At 40.2% G+C, this 26,814-nt stretch overlaps 1 protein-coding gene across 3 annotated transcripts in view; it reads right to left on the bottom strand.

Moving 5' to 3' along the window:
- Positions 1-26,814, bottom strand: part of LOC105203576 — a 340,742-nt gene that overhangs the window by 230,621 nt on the left and 83,307 nt on the right. For all 3 annotated transcript variants that reach the window (XM_039447253.1, XM_039447256.1, XM_039447254.1), the window contains one exon: positions 8,141-8,203. In XM_039447253.1, coding sequence (XP_039303187.1) covers positions 8,141-8,203 — 63 coding nt within the window. The remainder of the gene's footprint in view (positions 1-8,140; positions 8,204-26,814) is intronic.

The raw sequence follows: 26,814 nt of genomic DNA, 5'->3' as shown, positions 1-26,814 counted from the left end.
TAATGACAGATCGTGATGATATAAGCATAGGAGCGGAACACCGAGGGACGAGACCCCGACAATCCCACACGCTCGTTCCCGTTAAGAAAGTTGACTCGATAGAATCCACATCGCGCGATCCCTACGTAATCCACATTTTGCGAGTGTGAGTTTTCCTCATCGATTCGTCACAGTCTCACGACGACACGTGATATTCCGATCCAACGCGGTCGATGATATCATAAGGTATATTAAGACGTTATTGACGCGCTAGTGTTTTCCGCGGGTGCATCGTCGCGAATCAGACGTTGCGTGCAATTCTGTTTGCTTTTGGGTTACGCAACATTGTCGTGATGTCGACGGCGTGTACGTTATACTCGCGCTCTGTGTACGTTCATAAGAGACACTCGAGCTTCAAAGAAGAAGCACTTATCTGTCTTGGAAATAAAGCAAGAATGTACGAATAGATACACATAGTGTTCAGAAAACCTACTTTTATGTAACCATCGTTAGATATATTGCATTCTTTTGAATTATTGTCATTCTCTTCGATTTGTTTAATTAAACTTAATAATATTCAATCCTTCGCGATAGGCAATTAAAGAGAGTGAAGAAATCTACTACCCTGTGTGGCGTGCCTTCATACAATAATTCTAATAATTGTCAACATAAAAAAGTTCAAATACTATTTCCTACTACAGCAAATCTTATGGTGTCACATATTTACGTCGACGACGTAATCAAATCGTCACGTTCGGCTTCTTCACTCGTTGCAACTAAACGAAATGGTACACGTTCGTGGAACGCGGCTGTGATTTATTACCGGGTGATGCGTCATATTCCGTTCCATTAGGAGTGCAAGTCGGCGGCGACTGTGTGAACAATTAACAGCGGAGTAATCGGCGATAAGAGTCACGAACGCCGGCACGCACGCACGCACGCACGCACGCACGCAGTCAGACGGACACAGCCTTCAGGAGCAGTGGACAACCGTTTAACTTTGTGTATAACCCACGCATTCGTGTATTTCGGTACGCGCGTTTGTTGAACGAGCATTAGTCACCCGATACAGAGAGAAAGAGAGGGAGGCAAGTCTCTCCGCTTTTACATCGGTGACGATGGATGAAAAAATAGACAGCAATATCTATCCCGGCCGGCTTCTTCCACGTGGAATACACGGGACATTGCCAATGATGGAGGGAATTTTTTCGCACACGCCACGGAAGTTATTGATATCTCACACGCTGTGTGTGTGTGTGTGTGTGTGTGTGTGTGTGTGTGCGCGCGCGTGAGTGTGTGTATGTGTTTTTTCTTTACCTCCGCTCTTTCGACACGATTAACGACGCGCGGCAGCTGTCGACAATCGCTGGAATGGCCGACCTTGTGATGTCCGCGCGAACATACGGACAGTTAAAATCGCGACGGCAAGTTTTAGATGAACGCGCGGCTGCGGACATCGCTTTTAACCCGCGTGACGAGGAGGTGATCGGAGCGACTTGAAAATATTACGTACCTGCGTTTCTAAAAAGTGACGTCGTCATTCTATAAAAGACACAAGAAATGATTTAACATATGCTAAATACGCGAGCAGTAAAGACGACAGGTGGAAAACGCAACATTATCACGTACCAACCAAGTAACGTATAATCTCTAATAAAACGCTTAAAGTCGATTTAATGCCTTCTTCCCGCTAATTCACACATAATTCGCATTAGTTACATTCAATATTCATAAGCACTCTAAAAACACTCGGATAGCGTTACGAATGTTTGACTGACTTTTAGATTTTTGTGTCTCGTTAATCTGGAGGTAGTCATCAGAGGATGTTTTTATCCCCAATAGCGAGAAAATAAAGATTAGTAATTTTCATTACTGAATGAGAATCTGTGTCTATTTTTTTCACTTCTCCGTATTTTTTAAAAAATATATATTGTACAAATCTCTATTAAATTACAGAACAGGTAATCATTCATGCGAAAAGCTAGGTGACTATTCTTGGATTAATATTCATATATTCTACGTTCTACAGTCCGAGAAGGACGCATCTCGTCATGTCCAGTCGCTTCTCGATTCCATCGAAAGGTTCCGGCGCGCTTCACTTCACCGATGCTTGTATCTGTATTCCGTTCCTCTTCGCGGCGTGTCGTCAGGCAACAAAGTCGACGGCATTAGCCAGGTGCGTCCGTTCCGGTCGAGATAATAAATCCCGCTGTTCCGGATCCGCGACGTCGAGGAATAGTCCGCGCGCACTCTTCCTTTCCTCTCTCTCTCTCTCTCTCTCTCTCTCTCTCTCTCTCTCTGCACAAGAAACGACGTCGGCGACGCAGTTCACTTCGCGGACCTCCCGGCTCCTCCCGCGGAGTTCGACGTACGGGATAATATAGAGGCGGAGGGAGATTTGCCCTCTCTCTCTCGAATGGATCTTGCACCTGGGTCCGTCCCTCGAGACCGCCGGCGGTCGATTTCGCGAGCGCGGGAGGTAGAATCGACGGTGATCTATCTAACTGCCATGTTGTCCACGTACACAGAACCAACCATTTACGATGTCGTTGTCTCGCGTATCCCCGAATAATTTACAAGTCCAATACATCGGATTTTTCTTCGACGCTCGAGCAATTGTTTTCGCAATTTTAGAAACCGAGATGCATCGTGGTTGTCCCTTCTTAAATCACCATGGCCACATTCCCTGCCGTAAAATCTCAATATTTAATCCACGATCTATCGTATTTATTATCCTTTTTTTACACGTTACAATACATATGTTACTACTATTTAAAAATCATTACTTAATCACATTGTTTTTTTTAAGACATTTCGAAGATATCGTCGACGCGAAGTCGGTCCGTGAAACACGTTCGAAAAAGAAAAAGAGGTCGAGAAGAGCGACATGGCGTGTCAAGCGGTGTCGCGTCACGTCGCTTCACGTTATGTTTCGTCACGTCATTTCAGAAAATATAGCGCGGTGATTCTCGTCCGCGGAAATGGATATTTAGCGGAACGAAACAGCGCGCGCGTACAGCCTGACCGAGTTCCCTCGTCGCATTAATCGTCCGCGTTTTCACGCTATAGTGATCTAATATATTGCACACATGACGAAAAGCAAAAACACGCGATTATTCATCCGATCTGCGTATTGCGCGCTGTTAAAGTTTGCACAAAAATTCGAGAGAAAATCTTTTCCTTTTCTTAAAGAAGTTTGATGCCAACTGTCCTCCCCTCTTCCCCTCCCCCCCCTTGCCTCCCTAAAATAACTGGATATTTATAAAGTGCAATTTTTACGCAAACTGCGCAAATTTGTCGTTGCTGCATTCGTGTGTACCGTGCACTTCGACTTTCAGGATCGATCGAAGCTAGCGAAATGCGTTCCTACCTCTCTCCCTGTGCGACTTTCACGACGCAAATTCAGAATAACCTCGGAAAATGCAACGTCTCCGGGAGTGCACTTTGAATATAATATAACTCCCCGCGGCGGAGAAGCTTTTCTCCTACTCTGACGAACCGACATCTGACTTCTCGTGTATCACAAAAGAGAGCTGCACCGGAAGCCCCCGTGTATGCTCGTAAGGCTCGCGGGCAGATTTCCGTGTGGTGTTTGAAGTGGTCCCGAATCCCATTCCAACAGTGAGTTTCGGTCCAGCCCCGCGTAAAGTTCAGCACGATGAATGTATGCAGATGTGTCGGATTTATAAACGGCCGCGTATGGCTACTTACAAATACGTGTAACGTTCCAAAGCTCAGCCCGTACTTGCCTGCGTAAGATCTAACCTTTAGAACGCACTGTCTATGGACCTCACCTAATTTGAAAGTCATATTAATTCAAAGTTAGTATATCGATCGGTAAGCTGCATAATTTTATATTGCAAGGTATAAAAAAAACTCAACGTAATAAAATAAGTTATAAAATTACAAGTCTCGATAAGTTAATACTCATAAAATTACATATACGCGACAAGAAAATAAGCTGTACTTATTTTCATCATCGATCGAGGTTATCATTATATTTTTACTGCATTATATTCTTCTGCATCTATCCCACTATAGTTTCAAATTTAAATTCACCTTTGTAATTTTATCATTAAAGGCTCAAAAACAAATAGTGTAGCGCGTGACGTCGAGCCAAGGATATATGAACAAGAGTAAATGGAGACTGGGAACAAATGGGATACAATATACATCATCCGTGAAAACCATTCCGACGTACATCTCCGCAATTATAGGATAATTTCCCGTAATTCCGTAATTAGTATTTCTTGCTACTCCATCCGTGTGTGTCAACAAACTAAAGGAAACCTTGTTACAAGCTGACGTAGATATACCTTTATTCCACGACCGCGGTGATATACGCTCGGATGCTTTTCAGGGGGGTAGCGTAGTGATTCAACTGATGCACATTATGCACCCAGTACGCGTCTCCTGCACGGCTAGCAAAGCTCGACCAACGACGTCGCCGCTGATGCGCGACGGCAGCTTGCGTAACGCACATGCACGCCGCAACGCCACGCCGGCTGACCCACATGCGTGGTCTTTATTTAAACTGGTTTCCTCCTCGGCGTCCTTTAGACTCGACTTTCGTCTGTGCTCCGGTCGCCGGGTCACCGGATTCGAGCGTGTCATTTTCCGCGAGACTGCAGCTCGGGAAAGATCGGCTTATATACGTACTTGTGTCTCGCAAAACACAATCCACTTAAACTCTACTGAAGATGATATTGCGCAAAAAAAATATAATTTCAAAAAAATCTCCTTTTCTTTGATACCATTTTTAATATTTTTATTCATTTTTCAAAGATCTTCTTTCGTCAAAAATTTAATAAAACAATTTAATAAAATTGTAATATACTCTTTATGATATGTTCTTAACGTGTATGTTCTTATTACTTCGTTTTTAATATTGCAAGGAATTCCTTTTCCAATGATAAATGATGTTAAAGAGAAACGACATAAATAATTGCGGAATTATCTCTTCCCTTAGGCCACGATGAAGTTCAAATTTGTTCGCGGTAGAGACTTATGGATGGAACCGTGAAAATTTCAATTGCAAATACCAGTCGACTTTGATACCGCAGGGAATAACGAACTCCTGAGACAAGCGTTTTTTAGGCATCAACGCGATCCCGCCTCGTCGAATATTCTTGTTTCTCAAACGTATGTAAAGTTTGAATAATATAGCAGGAGGAAGCGGAAAAGGTAGCACGCAAAAAAAAGCAACGCGGAATAAAAATGTACCATTACGTTTCCTCATCAATCCCGTCACTTGCGCATCGACATTGTTGACACGGACTTCGAGATCTCTTGAGAATAAAAATAATCATGCGAAGCAATTATAATTCATGATTATAAATATACAATGTATATTTTATGGCGCGATAAACATGTTCTGACTTAGTAGAATGAAAATATCAATCGCAATTAAATCAATGCGATTGAATCAATTTTTTCTTAATATCCTCCTTTATATCCTCCTTATGTATTATGCATTATGTCTTTAGAATCAACATTATCTTAACTCATCAAGATCTTTTCTTATTGCAGACAATAAGCAATCATGAAGAATATTATCGAAAAATTCTAATTGCCAACGTTCATTCATCAGGCACTTGCCTCGCACTGACTTGTTCCGATTAGCGCGTATATAAATTTATAATAGTCAAACGCAGATCTGATACTCCTCTCAATTACGCCCGCGTAATACTACGGATATACTCAGACAACATCGTAATACGAGCGTGCGTATCAGATTTCGCATCTCCTAATCGAACGAGCGTTGCAAGCCTTGCTTTATTTCTAGCTGTTTGCACGCCATCATAAGGCAACCTGCTTTTACATCATGAGGTGGATAGTAATTCGATTCTGGATAAACGAGAAAAACTTTCCTTTCGTCGAGCCACTCACTCGTCCAGAAGATTTCATCCCGTTGCGAAACGCGTATAATGGGACGATTGCCAAACTTCGCGACTACTTGGATATCGCGATCATTTATCGCGTCAAACGCTACGATGGATATCTGTGTCCTACTGAGTTGGAAGCAATTTTTCAAATACCACAATAACACGTAAAACTCTTGCGGAGCTTTGAAACGTTAGATACAGAATATTATTCTGCTTTATTTTCTTTATTTATTTATTTTCTTTCTCCACTTTGTCTCTTATCAGCAATAATATTTTTAGCATTTTGACATTCGTCGTCAACGAGTTTTCGTTCAACACGGAGGTGTCTATCCCTGACATTCATACGACTGACATTTACGACTGACATTGGAAGAACGCAAATTCGCAACGTAATCTTCGTGAGTAATCAACGCGCGTACTCCCGCGGGACTCGGAGCTGCTACAACCGATATACCGTTGTCGCGACGGTGCAGCGGGTCGTAGAGACAAGTTCGTAACCAGCCGGGGTTGTTCTCTCTCGAGAAGACGCGGCACGAATTCGCAGGATTCTGCCGCGATGCACGCGCACGGTCGTATTCCCAAATCGATCGCGACGGCGCGGCGGTGGCGACGGGAACGAGGGAAAAGGGAAGCGGAAGGAGCATCCGGCTGAATTCCGCCGATTCGCCGCTCTCACCTCGCGCCGAACAAGTGCACGAATTCCGTGAGGGTGGTCGAAAACTATGAATACCCCGTGTGCGTTGCAGTGTATTCGTGTACAATTCCCAAGGGAGGAAGCGGCACTGGCTCTCTTCCCTAAGTTGGAAGAGCCAGCCATCGTCGTCTCGCGTGTCCCACCTTTCACCGACCCCAGTCGTCGTGTCGTTATCATGCAAACGGTGATTTTCCACGATTCATAATGCATCGGAACGTCAGATGTCGGCAAAGCTCATGCCTAACTCTGGAGGAGCAAGAGGAGGAGGAGGAGGAGAAGGATGAACTGTGCTCGATTAGAGAAAAGAGGTTTGATTCATTGCGCTCGTGATACGGCATGAATATAAATCATCGGACTTGAATTGTAAGAAAGGAATGAGATGAGCTGTCGCTTCATCTGACGAAACCGCGCGATTAACCTTTATCCATCCAGAAGTAATCTATTAAAATTATCCAGAAGTAATAATTTAGTCTAAATTATTACGAATAAATATTTGCAATAATTTTCATTCCAATTATTTTTCTTATTCTAACATTCAATCTTTTCTTCAACGTCGAAGCTTCGGAGGAATAATTTTACGAAGAATACCAAGAATATTGCATTTCATCGTCTACATTTCAGAGCTAAAAATTTAATTTAGTTTTAAGGGATTTTATTCCCCGGGATTTCCATATTCCTACAGGTATATCAGCTTACTGTGTAAAAAGTTCCTTTGTAGTAAAAATTATGTTAAGGCTGTACTAATTTGTTAAGACTAATGCATACATATGTATGTATATAATATAAAGCGGTACGGTAAATTCTGTTCAACGAGCCCGACGGTAATGTAGAGGACTAGAGGGATTAACGAAGGCCGAAGGATGAGCATCCCTCGTCCCTTAATCATAACAATACCAAATGTTACTCGATGATAACTGTATTAGGGCCGATAAAATACTGGGCTTGCACCCTCTTACTTCCCGCTTGTTTGCCGAACCGAAACGTCCCCGCCGCGCAAACAGTCGCGCAGGCCGCTATCTTCTTTCCCCCAGGAAACTACGGTCGCGTGAGTGGCATTATGAGATTATTAGCGAACGCTCGGAAACTCCGCAAGTGTCCTATATCGGAAGCAATAGCCTACATATTTGATGAACAACGGCTATACAACGAGGCGCGCGCGTTACTATCACTCTTTCCCGTTCCCCTATGGTTCGTCACGTGAGTGCGTGAAACTATTTCAAAATCGATACTTCGACGCGAGAATATCTTTTCTCCGAACAACTTTCTGTCCCGATTTACGCTGTTTCTCGTACGAGACCACAATTGACAACTTGTTGCGATGAGGAACTTCAATGTACACAGTAACGCGTGACAGAGCGTAAACGATAATTGAATTAGCAGAAAGTTTTCGTTATGCTAGAAGTAATTTCTTGCTTCCTTGATCACAACTTGGCCAAATACATCCATGATCATTAATACAAATTATCGACAAATTATTCGAATTAATTTAAAACGGACCAGTTGATGTAATACCGAGTTACTAAACGAAGCGATACTGTGCGCATTGCTTTTATCGTCGCGTATTAATTTAACGTTGGCTCACCGAGTTAATGGCTGTCATGCTGCTAACTCGACCTGGATCTGTGTCCACTAGCCCGCTGTCACTCTGTAACAGAAACAAGAAGATAGCAATTTAGAGAAAGGGAAAGATCAATAATTTCCCCTACTGTTATTTCCACTCGAATTAAATTGTTATCGCGCATATACATATATTCGCAGAGATGGAAAGGAAAGTTATTCAAAGATTTTCTTTTTTTTTTTACCATGCCGCCGCTTTCGAAACACAGAGACGAATAATTTCCGGATGCAAAATTTTGCGGGACGGATTGTTAATAATTTGGGAAATGCAATATTGTGGAAAGTGAACAGCATTCATATGAAAATCATTCGCACTGCGGAATCCCAACGTATGTAAAAGCACCGAGTGCACTCCACCATTCGCTATGAAATTTTCTGTAATCACTCGCCGCTAGAACTGAGTTTCAAATGTATGCTGTTTTTCCGTGTTATTGCTTCGTGATGAATTAATCAAAATCAAGTTTCACATTTAAGCAGATATAAATGTGTACCGAAAAATTAAAATAAAATATTAACGTTAAATAAATTCATCTCGCCGAATATTTCAGTATGTCTCTCTCGCTCTCTCTCTCTCTCTCTCTCTCTCTCTCTCTCTCTCTCTCTCTCTTCCTCTTCTGTGTTACAAATGTAAATAAATTCTTATGCGGGTGCAAAAATATCTCAAATTTCATTCGACAGCGTAGCTCGAATTACACGAAGTACCGTGGAAACGTGATATCGAAGCGGATATGAAATACTTCAAACAAACGTTCTCGTCGAACAGAACTCTCGAAGGCTCTGCGGCATTTTTCCTCGTCGGTCAACGCGCTAAACATTCTTTGCACTCTGCATATCGCATTTTATGAAAGTCTGTTTCTTTCACTCGCCATCGTCCGGTGTTTCAATCTCGCAAAGCTCGCCAGCGAAGCGCGCGCGCGCCTGCCCGGATACGTTCGCGAATTTTTACCGTCCGATATAACCGACCCAAATCTGCCATCGGTCACTGCCGATGGATCTGGATGGTGGGACTTGGGATTACCGAGACGGAAATTCTCCGGAAAGGAAATGACGGCGAGTCGTTCGGGCGTGTCGGGCGAGGGAGGAGTACATTGACGACGACGACGACGACGACGACGACGACGTCGTCGTCGTCGAGAGAAACCGAGGGGCCCGGCCTCGTAGAGGGTGCACCGAAGAAATAGTACAAAGGATGGGGGCGGCGATGGCGGTGGCGGCTGCGGAACCGAGACGAAAGAGCCGACGTGCAAATGTCGTTCTGAACTTTGATCGTAAAACAGCGGCAGACTTCTCGGGTGGGTGGAGCATCCGTCTTGAATCGCTGCCAAATCGGTTAAGCGCGAATAAATTTCCGTGTCAAACTTCGTATGAAGGAGCCGACGGTTCCTGCGTGTCGGGCAAGGTTGGACCTGTGCGGAAATGGAACGAAGAGAGCTCTAATGTCTACGTAGACGAAAGACTGCGTGAAACTAAGAAAGCAAAAAGGAAGAAAAGAATATGTTCGCGTCAATACCCGCTTATAATATTAATTGTATAATGTGTAATAAGGATATAATTTCAATACTGTATTACTGTCTCCTTTAATGATTATACATTAGAGAAAAAAATTTCAGCAAAAGCTGTAAAGAACAAAATATTTATTTATGTACACGTATTTCGTAGAGGCAACAACATTTGTTACATAAAACAAAATATTTAGTTGCCGTTAAAAAAAATCCTCGATTAAGCTTACTGAAGATACAAAATATTTTTTTTCTCAATGCAGTACTGTTGAAAATATAAAAGCTTTGATTACACTAAATTAAGAAAATTGCAAATTTTATGAGTTGATTAAAACCTAACATTTTATTAAAGTTTTATCAAAAAATTAAAAAGTATCATTCGTAAGATTTATTTAAAAAAAAAACTTTCTACACATTTAAACAACGATATCGTTATAAAAGCGAAATATACCTTTAATTGCTCATCAATTGATATTTACTGTTTTCTCAATTACTTTGGATAGAGCGTGCGCCGTATTCGTAGACCAACCGGTCAGATTATAATAAACGATAATAAAAACTAAAAGCGCAGAGCATAGCGAGAAATTTCTCCCAAATTCCATTTCATCTCAAATAAAAGCTCAACTTACATATTGTTCTAACGAGCAGAGAGCTCGCGTATATAATGAATAAACAGCAAACGCGGGACCGGAGTTTCGCGCTACGCCATTACGCGCCAACGTTGCGAAACGCGTGGCAAAAAGACATCCGTAACTGTCTAACAGAGGCAAACGAAGGGTAACCGAGGCACGACGAAGATGTAAAGGTGTCGTCTCGGGATACCCGCGGAATACAAAGTCGAGGACCGTAGTCGGCGGTTAAAACGAAACGGCGAAAAGTCATAAAACGTATTATGACCGCCTCATAATTTACGGCGAAGCGACCCGCGCGAAATCACCGTTGACTTTCCGCAACCGGATTTATGACACGGCGAGGCAATGCACATTGTTTCAGCTATGCAGTTCTGCCAAGCGGCGTCGGGAACCTACGATAATCAATTATCGAAACAGTGTTTGAGTTATAAAAAAATCACTTTCATCAACTCTTATATTTTCTCTTCTGTCAACTTTCGAACCACGTAACATTATTAAAAAGAGAACGAGGGTTTCATTAATTTGTAATAGAAAACATTGGTAAAAATACCGCAGAACAAATACATAAAAGCAAACACGCAAGATGTTAATTGCAATACGTAGTTAATCTCTTACAATTTCCATGTAATACATTTGCCGATCGCTCGTCACATTTGTGCAATGCAACTCGCGATGACAATACAAGTTTCCACTAGGTTCTATTCGCCGATTTTATCTTAATTTCATCTATTAAGCGTGAGTGAGCGTTCGCGTATTTTTTCACGAACGTGAGGATTAATGTTCTCGGCAAAGTAAAGCGCAGGTCACTTTGATTTTGACGTTGTTCGGAAGGATCGATTCGACAACGATCCGTCTGCAAGCCTGCGGTCAGGCAGATTATGCAGCGTCACGAGGCGGAATGAGAATCCTAGAGCACGTCAACGCATGTCGCGCGACATGCAGCGAACGCGAAAGGTCGTCAGAGCTTCATTACGCTTTAGCTCGACAGCCGAGAGGATCGAAGTTAGGCGAATGTTATTAACGTTCTACCTATCCTCTGAAACGCGGCGCATCGAGCAGAGAAACGGACACGATATGTGAGTGAGGCCAACGGGGAAGGTGGTTAGAGCGTGGTGTGTGTCCTCTTGCCCTCGCACCGAATCTACGAATATCCGTATATCGGATATTCGACGTTCGGCATATAGTACATATCCGCAGGTCTCAGTCGCGCGACGTTCGATAACCTGAAATTCCGTCCGGCGGCAATCTAATTTTTCGAACGGACGTTCCGTCATTAATAAAAAGCGTTATGACGTAATGTGTGTGTGTGTGCGTGATATCAGTGCGTGATAAAATTTAACTCGCGGAATAAATTTGGCGATAATGCACGAAAAATGGCAATGATTAATTTAGATCGTCTATCGTGCGTATACGTTCGTACACGGGGAGTCTGAATTAATCGCACATTCGCGAAATGCGAATCATTCCGGATTGCTGCAAATGAATATCGGGTAACGCCGCGCAAATCTCGTTCGTGGCATATCCAATATTCGGAAATCGCGTTTTCCGGGTAACGGATTATACAAAGCAAACATTATAGCATTCAATATTGCAAAACACTCCAGTGCACGGAATAAAAAGCGCTGTTAGACCGTTACCGTTCATCGTCGGATTTAATGAACAGCTAAGTTCATCAAAAATATCAACGAATAAAAACATGTAAAAATTAGTGCAATTATTGCTAACTCAACGGTCATGATTGCACGAGCGAGCGAGGTTCGTTTATTCAACGAGCTCCGAGTCGGAACAGACATTTCCAATGGAAGAAACGAGGACGTGAAGAGCGAACTATTGCCGGCGACCATTTTTCAATATTAAGGAGGCTTTAGGGATGATTTAAATAAGCTCGGGAAAGCTCGGCGGTACGCGACCTGAAAAGTCGGACTTCTTCGATTTATGGGAAGACGCCGGAGACAGCTTAGAGTCTCTCTCTTTGCGCGCTCGCATTTAAACCTCGCCCTATCTCTGCGCTGTTTCTCTGCGCTGTTTCTCTTTGCTACTACTTCTTCTCGTACCACCTCGTCTCTCCTCCTTTTTATCGCCCCCCGTAACGCAGACGCGAAACCGTAAAAACCCAAGTTTATTGGTGTAAGGCTGATCAAGATTGTTGTTTGGATAAGGAAGTACGACTTCGTTCGATTCACGTAGTCCGTTCGTTCCACGAGTACAGTACAATATTAAAATTTCTTTGATTTTCTGTGCTTCTGTTGTATATGTTTGATTAAAATTTATCATAAATTGAGACCACGAAAAAAATTGTCAATTATATTAATCGGATTCAAATCCAAACACTGACGAAACAAACATTCTATTATACTCATGGATTATTTTCCTTGAAATAATAACCCTCCAAATCATTTTTATTTTTCTATAAAATTTATTACAAAAAAACATGTATACATCATTATAAAATATATTTTAACAAAAGTTACTGTAAAATATATTTAAAAATTAAAAAAAAAATATAATGTTTTATCTTTTGGAAAATCTTTTTCAATTACTTTATCACTTACGTATCGTAAGTGGAAATGCTTTTGCGAGGGGGCAACCGAAGAAATATCTTCCGCTAAATCGATCAACGTAGCGCCTTGAAAATCGTGAGAGGGGAGTCACGTATATTAAAAACTTTTCAAAGTGTTGACAAAAAGAACAGGCTCTTCGGTAAACGAAAGTGCGAAAGGTTGATTGATGTCCGATCGATAGTCGTGCTCAGAAGTCGAACGCGGATACGAAGTACGCGATAATTCACCGGCAATCTCTCGACACGCGCCGCGGGCGTCAAAAATAGGGAACGAGAAGATGGGCGCGAGGGCAGCGAGTTGTCGGCGTCGAAAAACAAGAAGCAGACCAGCGAGGAGCAACGTGATGAAAAGTGGCTCTCCTTCTCCGGCTATCACGTTTTCGCGCGCGCACTTTAGCGCATAATTAAGCAGTTTCGCGTCATTCGTCAGCAGACGTTTCGCTGGGTTTTAATTTAAAGTTATGTTTCATGACGATGCAGCGCAGTTCGGAATGTAAAAGCAACGAAAACGAAGAAACGGGAGGGATTTTTCGGGATAAAGATTGGATGGAGTTCGGCGAATGTGAACGCCGGAAAGAACGGAGTACGAGAAAGAGATGTCGGAAAATACGAAAGAGCGATGAGAGAGAAAGTACAATAAGAAAAAAACCAGTGTGTCTGTTCTTTCGAAAAATGAAAGTCGGAATATGAATAATCCGTGCAGAAAAAAAGAACAAAATAAAAAAAAAAGATTTAAAGTGAAACGCGAGGAAAAACTTAACTTACCAGTTCTAAGTTCAAACTTTTAATGAAGAAAGATCGATTCTAAACTAACAAAAGGCATTCTCCTGTTGCGAATATTTTACCTCTCGAAGACAGCAAAGTTAATAAATTATTCCACGAGCGATCGCAACCTTAAATGCGAAGAGGTTACGCAATTCGCGACTAATTCAATATCTAATGATTTATAATTATTAGCGATGTGCTACGTTGTTACACATCAGATATAAGAGGATACGCAAAGGGAGTAAAAAGGAGACGGCCGTATGATGGCGAAGTGACGTCAAACACTACGGCAATTCGGACATTGATTAACGTCTCGTAAAAGAGCGCTGCCAGCTATCAAGTTGTTCGAGACGAGACTCGCCGAGGCTAAACGTGATTGATCGATTCGGGAAACGATTATCGACATGTCGCGAGACGTAAGAAACGAGAAATCCACTTTCGGCCACGGTGCCATAATTAGCGGCACGCTGCCTACACACACAAAACAAGATGATCGAATGTCAAATGATTTATTATCCAATTACTGGTGGTCGGTATTCGCGAACGGGAATCGGAAGACGTGCGCGCGCGCGCACACACCCGAAATATATCTCGACGGGGGCGCAATTTGTTATCGCTGCTATTCTCGGGTACGGCGATGCTAAAAGTTTTGAGGTCATTGCGCGCGAAAACATCGAGAATTCCGTCGATTCAACTGTCACTTTCAACGCTTTCGGCTCTCAACGCTTTATTTTTAATGCGCCGTACGTTTGCCAAGAATTCGAAAAGTACCACCGCATTTTTCTTCTCTCGCGTAATGTATGTCGCAGGAAGCGGACAGGGTATTATTATTAGGTGACGTTAAGTAAGAGCGCAACGGTGAATAACGCACTTGTGCAGGAGCACATCCACGCGACGCGCGTAAAAGAGTCCGACAAGAGTAGAACGAAGTTGTTGAGTAGAAAAGTTGCGGACTAGTCAGCCAGCCAATACCGTTGGTCGTTGCGTAACGAGTACGAGGAGCTTCTAGCGTGATTTCTGTCAAAGTTTCAAGCCCTTATAACGTCGCGTTGTAAATCTGCACCTCTCGCAGAAGGCTAACTTACCGTAAGTCTAAGAAGTAAGACTTCGAGCTTTTATGTTATTGCACGATAAAATTTATTTAAAGAAAATATTCTTCGAGAAATAAAACTTACAAAGAAAATATCTTTTTGTCTATTCTGACGCTTTAAAGACACACTCGATATACATTCACGACTAAAAATTTATTAAAATACGAGTATGTCCCGACAACACGACGTTAATTTCATCTTTTACGATAGAAATTTTAATAAGTGTTTTACAAACGCAAAAAATAATGTAACAACTAAATATTTATTAAAACGTATGGTTCTACCATTTATTTATTTCAATAGCTCGACTCCTTCGGGGCTATATAAAAGTTAGTTTCGAAACATTTTCTGGATTAAGAAAGTACTAATCTCAACGTTTCCGACGAGCTTCGCAAAGTTCGTGCTTCATATTGTCAGAAATTTAAATTACACCCTCGAGTGTACGCCGCAGAATGAGTATAGTTTCCCAGCAAAAAACGCGATTATCCTGTGCTGACTTATTTGCCCGCGTGCGGAAGCAAGGCAAATACAAGTTCTACAAAAGCACGTCTATACGGAGGACACGGAGTTGTTAGTATGCCGTTGTTTTTACCAATCTCACTCTATCTGCCCCCCCCCTCTCTCTCTCTCTCTCTCTCTCTCTCTGCCGGTGCAATTCCGTAATAAAGCAGCCCGTCCGTTAACGAAGAGAAGCCTAGGGTAGCGGTGTTTCGCCGCCAACTTCCGCGCACTGAGAATTAATTTTCCTCCTCGGATTCTAGTTCGCATGGAACGAGAGGATCCCGCGGGTAGACGATTCCCGGAAAAGCGAGCATTACTTACGCGAAGACGTACTACTGCTAGCCGCGGAACAACGAAACAATGAATCACGACGGACACCAAGGCGAACTTGAGAGAAGCGCTCCCTTTCTCGCCCACGTGCGCGCAACGATGCTCATTGTCATGTTAATGACGTATGCATAGTAGCCATCGATCATGATCGTGCGTTTTTCTTTAGGTTCTTTCAAAACGTTCCCTCGCGCTCCAAACTACATATTACCATATAACATTAACGATGTTTATTCATATGTATGCATGCATAAATAAGTCTGTTTGTCTTTCTTAAATGTTGCATAATCGTTAAATTAATGACCAACGTATCGAAAAACATCTCTAAAACATCTCGAAATCATTCAGGTACAGGTAGCTACCTACAAAAATCTTAATAAAACGGAAAAAAATATAATTTAATAAAATTAAATTCAAAACGTAAATGTGTAAAATTTATGCAAATTTTAAGAGAGACAGATATAAAAATATTATGCATATACAGTACCAGCCAAAATTATATCACCTTTCGATTTTTGGAGCATAATTTTTATCGAAGTGTATCGAATGCACTCAAAATTTTATAGTAAATTTTTGATGAAAGGTACACCTCGTTTATAAAGTATAATGAAATTTGACAACATACACTATAATCTTCGAATTTTTTATTAATTTTTTCACAGTTACACTTTTGTACTTTTTTTTTTGTTTTTCGTGTCGCAAACATTGTTCTTACCACCATAACCTAGTTTTAGCAGTTAAATTTAATATTCCATATTATTTATACTTGTTATGACTCAAAATTAATTATGATTCAAATTTTTACATATTTTGGAAATTTTCAATAAAAATAATTTTCCACATGTTACTGTTTTTATTATTTAATAAAAAGTTATTATTTACATAAGTTATACTTATCATTAAAATATATTACGATTTAAGAGAGATTCGTGCCTTTTAAAACAAATTATGCTCAAAAATAATCAAAAGGTGATATAATTTTGGCCGGTACTGTATATGTATATGAATTAAACTTATAAATTAAAATAATTAAAAATATAAGAAATGATTAATTAATACTTATTTTATTAACAATTTATTGGAAAAATAATCAAATATTTAATTAATAAATAAAAATAATGAGATTAGAACAAAATAAAATTGGCTTGAATTTATTTTTGCAATTGACATATTCTTAATCACGTCAATTATTAATTTTTACTACTATCACTTATCAATCTTACATTAATATCATTGTAATAAAATTTGTGATAAATTTAGAAAACTTAAAAAGATTTTAAATTCAATTTTTACTCTTCATAATAATTGGAAATACGTACAATAAAATAAAATATTTCACAATAAACCTTCTTTCATAAAAATATAAAAATTCATTATAAAATTACATAATTGCATTATAATTATATCAGTTACATAAATTGATCAAAAATTAGCATCAATTATAGATACCTAATTTTTTAAAATATTAGCACGCACAAAATGTAACCTATTAAATTTTTATCTATATTAATAATTTCTTATTTATTTCATATTTTTGTTACTGAATGTTACTTATATTAAATAAAAGTATAAAACATTGATCACACGATTTAGACGTTTGATACGCATTCAACAAGTCTCCACCATATCTCTTTTAGATTTGTTCCTTCATTTGTCGTTTGGAGCACAGGGGACTTCTTGGCAAATTGTGTGCGAGAACGCGGACTGCCGCGTGTCTAGCTGAAATGTTGCATTTCTTCCGGCTACCCCCGTCGTCCTAATGCGCAAACGGTGTAACGCTGCTGGCTATAGTTTGTCGATCCGCGGGACACGCGCGCGCGGTCGGAGGTACTAAGAAATTACAGTCACTCGTAACGAGAGCGGTTTGTCGGCTATAGCAGCAACGAGGTATATCGTTCAATCGTCACTCCCGACATTCAATTTAACTTTTAACGCGAGTCGATAACACGTTTTTGGCACGCGATTAATTACGTAGCATTTACCGTGTCTACCAATTACTACCGGTGATTATTTGCGTTTAATCTGGCTCGACGGTAATTTCGAGTTGGAGTGTAAAAACTATAATTGAAAGTAGCAAATTAATCCCCGATATCCGCAAACACTGAATTGTGTAAATACGAAATTATAACATTCGCCTAATGATGATTGGTTTGCAAACTGATTAAACGACCGGATATTTAGGGGAAAAAAAGAGAAGAAACATGGAGCCGTATTAATGCGGAATTGCTTCAAAGCGGCAGTTACGCAATATAAACTGTGGAATGTCTGATAGTAATTTCCGCATAAAACTGCCCTACAAAGTTCTTAAATTCGCTCCTGGAGCACGACGGGGTGGTGTAATTAAATAACGAAATTTTCTGCGTTCCGGACGCTTTATTACAAAATTCCGCTAATAATTGCCAGATATTTGAATTCACAATTTTCCCCTGGACGATTCATAGTAATCAAATTAATTTAAATGCAGTCGATTATGAAAAAATTGTTGCTTGATATTAAATACTACGTTTCCAGCTAATTAAAAATCTAGTACTCTCGATGTCAAACACTTCATCATTTACTTTGCTATGTTCCACTTGCAATTTTTATGATATTATTATAACTTTCAATATTATCGATTAGCGAGTTAATACAAAGAAATAAAAAAATATAATAATCATAAGAATTGTGAAACTAATAATCAATATATAATTTGAATTTCAAAATTAAAAGTTAACAGAATGGAAAAATGTCGTTCGCAGTCATTAAAATAACGTATTAAAATTACTAACGGAAATTACCGTTTAACATGTTACAACGAACAACGATGTTACGAAAATAATGTACAAACTATTTTCATTTTCCCTGTAAAACAGTGAGAAATTATATCAATAAATTGTTCTTTCGCTTAATTGCGATATATTGTCTTTCATAAAATGTATAAAGCAAGAAAGCAAGTGGTCTCTCCGAAAGAACGGCGGTCGATTCCTCTAAAGCCCGGCACGTAGCTAGTTTCTGTATCGTTTCACAGAAAACGTACAACTGTGACCACGTCGATCGTAAACGTCGACATCGACGAAGCTACGACGCGAAGCTTTCAAGCGACCACACGTTCGCAGTGGCGCGTCATTCGTCGAAACGATGGCGAAGTGGTCCTGCACCTGTTCAACCTATAATTCGACGACGTCCGTGTGCGTTCTCTACAACACGGTGGCAACAATATTTATACACAGGTGCGCGCGAAATACCACGGGAGTTTTGACGATGCGTCAAGGGAATATTGTGCTACATTTATGATTTCTCCGTAGGAATATCGCGGGAAAATCGCTTTTCAGAAGAAATCGATCGAAAATTAACTAAAAATAATTACCGTGTGTACTATTTTGCAATTTTATTTCATGATTACTGTTCAAAATATCATTCAAACAATGATTAAAAAAAAAAACTATTTTAGAAAAGAAAATATTAAATATTAATGAGAAGTTGAGTTACGTTTGCAAACTACAGTGTTTCTATAAATAATTAATTTGGAAATTTTTAGGAAAAATTCTTTTTTCCAAAAAAGAATTTGTAAAAAATAAGAAAAAGTGTATAAATTATCTTTCTTGCAAAAATATCAAAATGTACTCAGAAATTTACACCAACGTAATGGCCTATAAAATTATGTAACACATTTTGGTTTTCAACTTGATGAAATTTATATACAACGCTGCACATTGCGTGTATAATAATAAAATTGACACTACAAATATTTTGTAAAAATAATAATTTGTCTTCACAAATTTTTAACACTTTCAACAAATTTGGAACACTGTTATTTAACAATCGAAAAATCAGCACGCTAGTATTACTCAAATTATGCACATACATTAGAAAGCTGTTCATAAATCACTGTTTCGCAAAATATAATATATAATAATAATTAAATTTTATGAAGTGTCACAAGCCTAAAGTACGCTATCTTTTCTTGTCATCATAAAAAAGGCTTTTTCGCTTTTATCCACGGTCAGATAGTAAGTGGTAAGCGGCAAGTGGCTGTGCGCCGTTGAACGCGATAAATTTTAGGAACGATAGCCAAGCTTCCGGTTTTTGCGGAACATCCGAATGGGGTCAAGAAAAAGACTTCGGTAACGTCAGCGTCGTTGCACGAGCGACACGTATCCTCGTGATAACTACGCGATGGAATGTTCTCTTAAATTTCCCAGGTGGATCCGAGCGTACTTGCTTTCGCGACGTCTTTATACTCTCTACTCGGCGGCGAACACATCTATGCTCCCATTCAACCGTTCTCGCAAGGAGCCCAGTAGTCCTTCGAGGATAAGCGAATATCGGAGATGTTACACGAGAGCGCTTCCTTCCGTGTTCGAAGTAGCATTCGTGAACGTAACGGCATACGCCCGGCTGGCCCAGGATTTTTCAAAACGATTTTCCGCGAGATTTCGCACGAAGGTCAAATTACGTGGTGCGTGAACGCAAAGAGAAATGGAAAAACACACGTTTTCTGTAACTACGAGAAGTAACGGCGACACGTGCGATAATATCGTCGCATTTCATCTTTAGCGACGATTTCATCTTTAGATGATATTGTTAGTAGCGTGACGCAAGGATTGGCATTCGCCGCTTATATAAATTAGCCGTGAATTGCATTTCAACTTTTATGGGACGTGAAAATGAACTGTCACTTGAATTCACACAAAGATTAACAATTGTGAAATAATTTTCATTACTCTGTATTTTCATACATTCTTAGAATTTAGCATACATCTTTTGATGATAAACACATTATTTTAGAACGCTGTGTAATTTTGGAACTAACAGTCCATGACTTCAAAATTGAAGCAAAATTTATGAGCCTCAGCTGTCACATGCAATGCAATATGTCATTAATTTCTAGCAGCAACACCTTAAAGCTGGTAATAATAGCAATTGCGCAAAAGCAAAAAAAAGTAAGAAATAGCATCTCGCGCGACATAATTCATTCGTAAAAGTATCGAGCTGTGTAATCTCATAAAAATGATTAATGTACGTAAACACAAACGACCGATGTCACATCCACGGAAATTACGTGAACGTTACTGTTTCATCAACAACATAATTTCGATTGTAATGCACGAACGAGACAACTGTATGACAGAAAGTTTCGCTCGACCCAAGCGCTCTCGCGAAAAATACAGAGCAACGCAGACATGCATATAAGAGTCGTGACACGTGGAGGCAGCAAAAGCACGCTAAACCTCATTACGAGTTGTGACATACGACAGGGACGAGTCGCGCCTCTTGGTCCGTGCGCGCGAAGGATGATAAAAAGCGTGGAGTGGACAGGGGGAAAAATAATAAACTTTATATTGCCAGAGACAGAGAGTGGGAGAAGGGAGGAGGGCACGTGGTGACTCCCAGTGATATTTATATAAAGACTGGAGTGCCGCCAAAATCCTAGACCCCCTCTTTCCTCCTCCTTTCGTCCCGCTTTTCGTTGCTTCTTACTCTTTCAATTGGCGTCTCATTCCTACCGCTTACATTATTCTCTTTATCTATTTATCTCTCTCTCCCTCTTTCTCTGTTCCTCTTGCTAGAACCAAGGATGCTCGACACTCATAGAAAAGTGGATATTCAGCCTTGGCTTTCGCGCGGCAACTCCAACGAGTACTTCTATAGCTTTATTTGTCAACCACTTCGGGCCCGGCGAACTTACCAACCGAAATTAAGGTCCCTGCGGGTAATGGCTAAAGTCGCCGTCCACGACTATTACTATCCTGTTACTGGCATCAACTGGCAGTATACACAGCAATGAATTTCATACTTTCCTCAACCGCTTATGAGCGAAACAAAAAGTACGAGAAGAACAAACCGTTACACGCATATTTTCTTATAATATTAAAGTAGAACGTAAATCTACCTTAACTCCTTAATATTTAGATTTATGTATATAACCAAACAAATTCTTAGTCTGATCTTTATCTGATCTAAGCAAATTACGTGACAAAATTGAAATAATTAAACCAGTAATTAGACCAGCAATAGATTCACATTACACAAGAAAAAAATATCTTTCGCTATTTTTGGGATGAATTATATCGTCGTGCATAAACATGCGTACACTGGGAAAAAAATATGAAAATCATAAAACTAAAATGGGTCATGTTTTACGTCATTCGTAAACTTCTCGTTTAAGTAACGAAACCAATTTTATAAATGCTCAACCAAACTCCAATTTACATGCTTCTGAATGGGCGAGTATCTATATAAAGGTAATACCGTAAGACCACTCGAGCCATAAGAATCGATACGATGCACCGGATATCCAATTGACCACGAAGATTCCAAAGCAATGACTATAGCTTGCAAGGTTTTCTTCAGTGGTTATCGTGGAAGGTCTTAAAGCCGAACAGCCGAGCGATCGATATGGCCAACATATTTTTGATTTTATCCGTCTTTTCCTGTTCTCCGACATCGTTGCCCGGAGCCATTGATAAGTCTTTGATTTTCAGACATCTGCTCCCAACTATCATGTTGTATGCAAAATGCGGAATGACTATCGAAATCGACAGAAAGCATGATTCTCTTATCGCTTTGGATTTACCGAGTATCGAATAAAATAGCTCGTCGCTACGTTAATTCTCTTCGTATTGTTCTGTTCTATTTTAAGTTTCATAAATTTTCTGACTTAATAAAAAATATTTAAGTATTTATATAATTTTTTATTCTCTCTGAATTAATTTAAACAAAGTTTAAATTTTACAATTTCCTAAAAAATTTATGTATTCATATACAACACCTGACTCTCCTCTCCTTCCCCCCCCCCTCTCTCTCTCTCTCTATCTCATACCAATCATAATCACGAATTCTTGTTCACAAGGAAGACTATAAAATATTACAACGTCATTAATTCTTGAGAAGTTGCAATCGTTTTATATAACATTTTCTTCCGACGACGATAAGCATCGAATTCTCGAGTTGCACTTCGAGATCAACTTAACTCCAACGCGAAAATATAAAGATATCACGGCGTTGTGAAGTAAGATCTCCCGGTATCCGACGATTAAGGGAGTCATTAAAGTAAAGATACCCCGTGGACGCTCGAAGTGATCGTCGTCAGGCGGTGCAGTGATAACCGTAAAAGAATACGAGGAGCATTAAGAGAAAGAAGCCACGTCATCTTGCACGCACGATCGCCTCCTAACGACCGCAACACTGTTGCACCAAAGGACAAAAATGCAGCCCGCCGTTTCTGCCTCCCCCCCTCCCCCGTCCCTCTAGGGCCTTCATGACATTTAAATGACCATTTTATATCTCGTTACCTCTTTACACGCCCGCCTTCCTGCGCGTCATTACTCTTAAGATACATGTTTATTCTTCCCGGATTCGTCCATTAGCATGAGCGATATTTCAAAGCGCTTCTTCGTATTTCTTACGGCGTAAAGATGAAAAATGCGAGTGAACAATAGGAGCCCCGAGAAATTTAAATATACATAATATAAAATCGATAATACTGTACAAAGAAAGTTGCATCTAATAAATTTCCGACTTATTATCTACTATACTAATGGATCGATAAAACATAAGATGCGAATATAAAAAAAAAACCAAATTGAGCTCTTCATTAATATGGGTTATTATTGTTTCAAGCTATATCTAAATGTTATCTATTGCGTACAACTCGAAATGCCGACGAGACGCTATTGTACGCGTCGATGCGAAATATAAAAGCGTACGTCCTCGAGGCGAACACGCGCGACTAGCTCAGAAAATGGAATGGCACAAAGCGCCGGTCAGGTAGCCTAATGAATTCAGCATGCGCGACACGAGAACGTCTCGAGGACTTTGTGGTTTGCCAACAAATGTTCGTCGTCTCGAAACTGCGAATGCGAAACATCGTATGACCAATACGTTTCCTATCTCCTTCAAATAAGCTCTCTAATTGCCACTGATGCATCTAATCAACAATAATTAGCATCTTCCCTTCGAAAGACTCTCTTCATAATGAAGTTTAAAAAGAGAGAAAAATCACATTTAAAGAAACTTGCCTGTAGAATAACAGAAAATTTTTTAGTCTATATAACAAAAATAAAAAATGTTATAACCAAATTTTATAATAAAATGATATAAAAATTATATCAATTGTACAAAAAGAGTTAAACATTTAACTCTTGCAAGAGTATGACTTTTCATGTACATAATAAAGTTTAAGTCTATTTTAATTCTTTTTATAACTTCCAAACTTGACAACGCGATTACAGACGCATAATAACAGGTCAGCCTTATCGGCAGGGAACGCCATAATGGGCAAGAGGTAAATCGAGAGGCGCAGAAATATCCAGAACATAGACAAGAGACGAGAACGAGGAACAGCTGTCGGTTTGGCCCCAATGTAGCTACGATGACGTTTACGTGCGTGTCAGTCGCGTGTCACGTTCAGCGCTCTTTTTTCCGGAAGTTGACCGGCAATGGTTGTGAAATAAATGAAAAAAAAAGAATAGTCCTGAGCCTGGCATTCTTCACGCGCGCAGCCCTGACGAACTTTTAGCATGATTTTCGACAGGCATCGCGGTCGATCTATTCTAATGTTAAATTCTCTTTAATACGGCTCAAGGAAGACGTACGTCAAAAGAAGACACTAATTAAATTAAAGTTACGGGACGCTGACGACAGGCGAATACGCGTTATCGAAATATTCTGCGGTTCTCGACCGTACGTGCAAACGTTGCTTTCGACACGCGAGAATTCCTTTTTCCTGAAAAAGTTTACTCCATCGAGCTTGCAGGCAATTTCACGATCCGGATCTCGCGTGCAGCAGAAATCGTTTATCCGAATCGTTTCTTTTCTCTTTCTTTCCTTTTTTTTCTTTTTTTTTTTTTTTTGTTATCGAAGTCAGCACCTAGTCGCCGGCTTTTCTACGGTGCAGCAAGTTCGTAACGAGTTCCATCGATTTTCTCTCGCAGCGATGTATTGAAATAAACTAAAGGAACACGAAGAGATATTCCGCGAAGGACGAGAGAGAAGAACGCGGTGGGACCGCGTGAGCGAGTGGAAAAGCCGCAATAAACGGAAACTGCCGTTCATGCAACCGGAAATGAATCGCGAGTGAGACCCGGTGTAACGGAAGAGTAAGCATCGAGAGCGAACTGCGTTTTTCCTTCTGTTTTACTTCTCTGTAGGCGGAGAGAAGATGATTTAATGATATTTCCCCTTAGAACGTAGTCTTCGGGGTAGAGACACATTTAAACACACGCATAGAAATAATTTTGTAAAAATAATTTAATAGAAAAAAAGTGACTAAAAAAAGAAATATTTTCATAATTTTATGCATTTTATGAAAATACGCATTTCAATGGCTCGCGTAGGAAAAAATGTCTCGCGCGGCATAATATTTTATTTCACGCGTAGACATTTCGTAATGTCCCTCGCGCGGCACATTACGCCCATAAAAAAAGCCACTGATATAAAAAAAAATCCGCGGGAATAATTGCGACGTCTGAAATTATATTACGAGAGCTCGCGGTTGCTTTCGGTTTGCCGATAAAAAGAATCGGCCTTGAAGGGGAGACGGCGGAAGATAGGTCGGAAATATCGCAGACTCCTACTCCCTCCCACGGTTACCACGGAAACGGTGGGGACACTTTTGATAAGGTGCGACCGTGATCTCGACCCCTCGCGCGTTCGGTTTATTCGGGGGAAAACGGTCGCTATACCTGCGTTCACGCACGAACGATTTATCTCGCAGCTATTATACCTCCTTTTTCGTACACGTCAGCTTGAAGAAAGGAAAAATGAAATCCGTGTTAAAATAATATGTGTCACAACGAGAGACACAGAGATATGTAGTTGCACAAAAATTCGTCTATTTCTCACAGTGTATTTGTAAGAAAAAATATGAAGCGAAATAAATCTAGTAGATTATTTATCGCTAATTACCGCTTAATCCGTATGTAATAAACAGAATTAGTAATTTTAGTATGTCGAGTCGTAATTAGATCAAACTCGAACCGATTTCTCATTGTTACAAAATAGTGGCCGAATAATCGTGCTGTGTGCCAAGACAAATTTCCCGTCAAGACGCCCCCTCAGTGTATGCGTAATAATTAGTAGGATTAAATGTCTGAAACCTCTCATGTTTCAATGACTAAGTATCCGCCCCCTTTTAAAGAATCAATTTTACCCTACGAGAAAATAAATTATATATACATAGGATAATCCTTCAAGTCCCAGAATAATATCGATTATTTTTTCCGTTTGTTGTGTGAATTATTATTAAACATTGCTTGTGCAAAGAAAAAAAGAAGTCAACTACTAATTCCGCTCGTCGCGGTAACGTGTAATTCTCGATTCCTTTAGTTCGCTTGCGCAACGTGTAATTATTTTCAAACACGGCACAAATATAAGAGCGTCTTTACCGGCAAAAAAAGTATACAGCACATTGCCGGGAGGTAAGAATGCAACAAATGCAGGGGCTGACATTTCGACATACGGCATGGGATGCACTATGTTACATGTCGGGATGGTCGCTGATCTCGGACGGCTGTGGCCGCGGGATACACAATGTAAGTTATTCTATTTATACGGTTGCACGGTCACACGAACAGAACGAAAGAAAGAGAAAGAGGAAGGGAAAGAGAGAAAGAACGAGAGAGACTGGTTTCGCAACACGGTCTCGTCAACGTCGCGTTTTACGCGCCGCGGAGTTAAAACGGAGAGCAGTATTTTGAGGACTCGTCAAACGTAACGTAATGTGCGCGCGTGCTTGATCGTGATTTATTTCTAGCGACCCGCTCGTTATCGGAAGATCGAGGTCTTCGCGAAGGAATTAACCCAACGTAACGAGTGCGTCTAAAATTATTTTCATTTCTTAGCATTCCTTTTATCTTCTGAAACGCTTTCTAAATTGACAAGGTGTCGTATTATTTTCTTAATTAAATATGAAAATTAACATTATAAACGTACAAATAAATTTAACTTCAATATTATTATTATTCGCGAATAGACATTTTGCCTACGCGCGATACTAATTGTGAATTCCTTTATGCATTTAAAGAAAAGACATAAGCATTATGTTCCATAAGCGCGTAAAGGCGCGACGCAAATATCTAAGATTTAATTAAAACCCGCAGAATCGGGGGAACGATCTCATCGTCCCAAACGAGGCGGAACGTCGCGAAGGATCGTGCAGGAACGCACGAGTAACGTCTCATTGGGCACAGATTGACCTAATTACCGAAAGGAAACGTCTGGCGCGCGCGGCTCATCTCGTTGGCGCATTTGGTGCGTTGCATGCTTTCTGCAAATCGTCTTCC

This window comes from Solenopsis invicta, chromosome 3 (genome assembly GCF_016802725.1).
Source record: "Solenopsis invicta isolate M01_SB chromosome 3, UNIL_Sinv_3.0, whole genome shotgun sequence".
Taxonomy (NCBI): Eukaryota; Metazoa; Arthropoda; class Insecta; order Hymenoptera; family Formicidae; genus Solenopsis; species Solenopsis invicta.
This window is presented reverse-complemented; position numbering and strand designations above follow the sequence as displayed.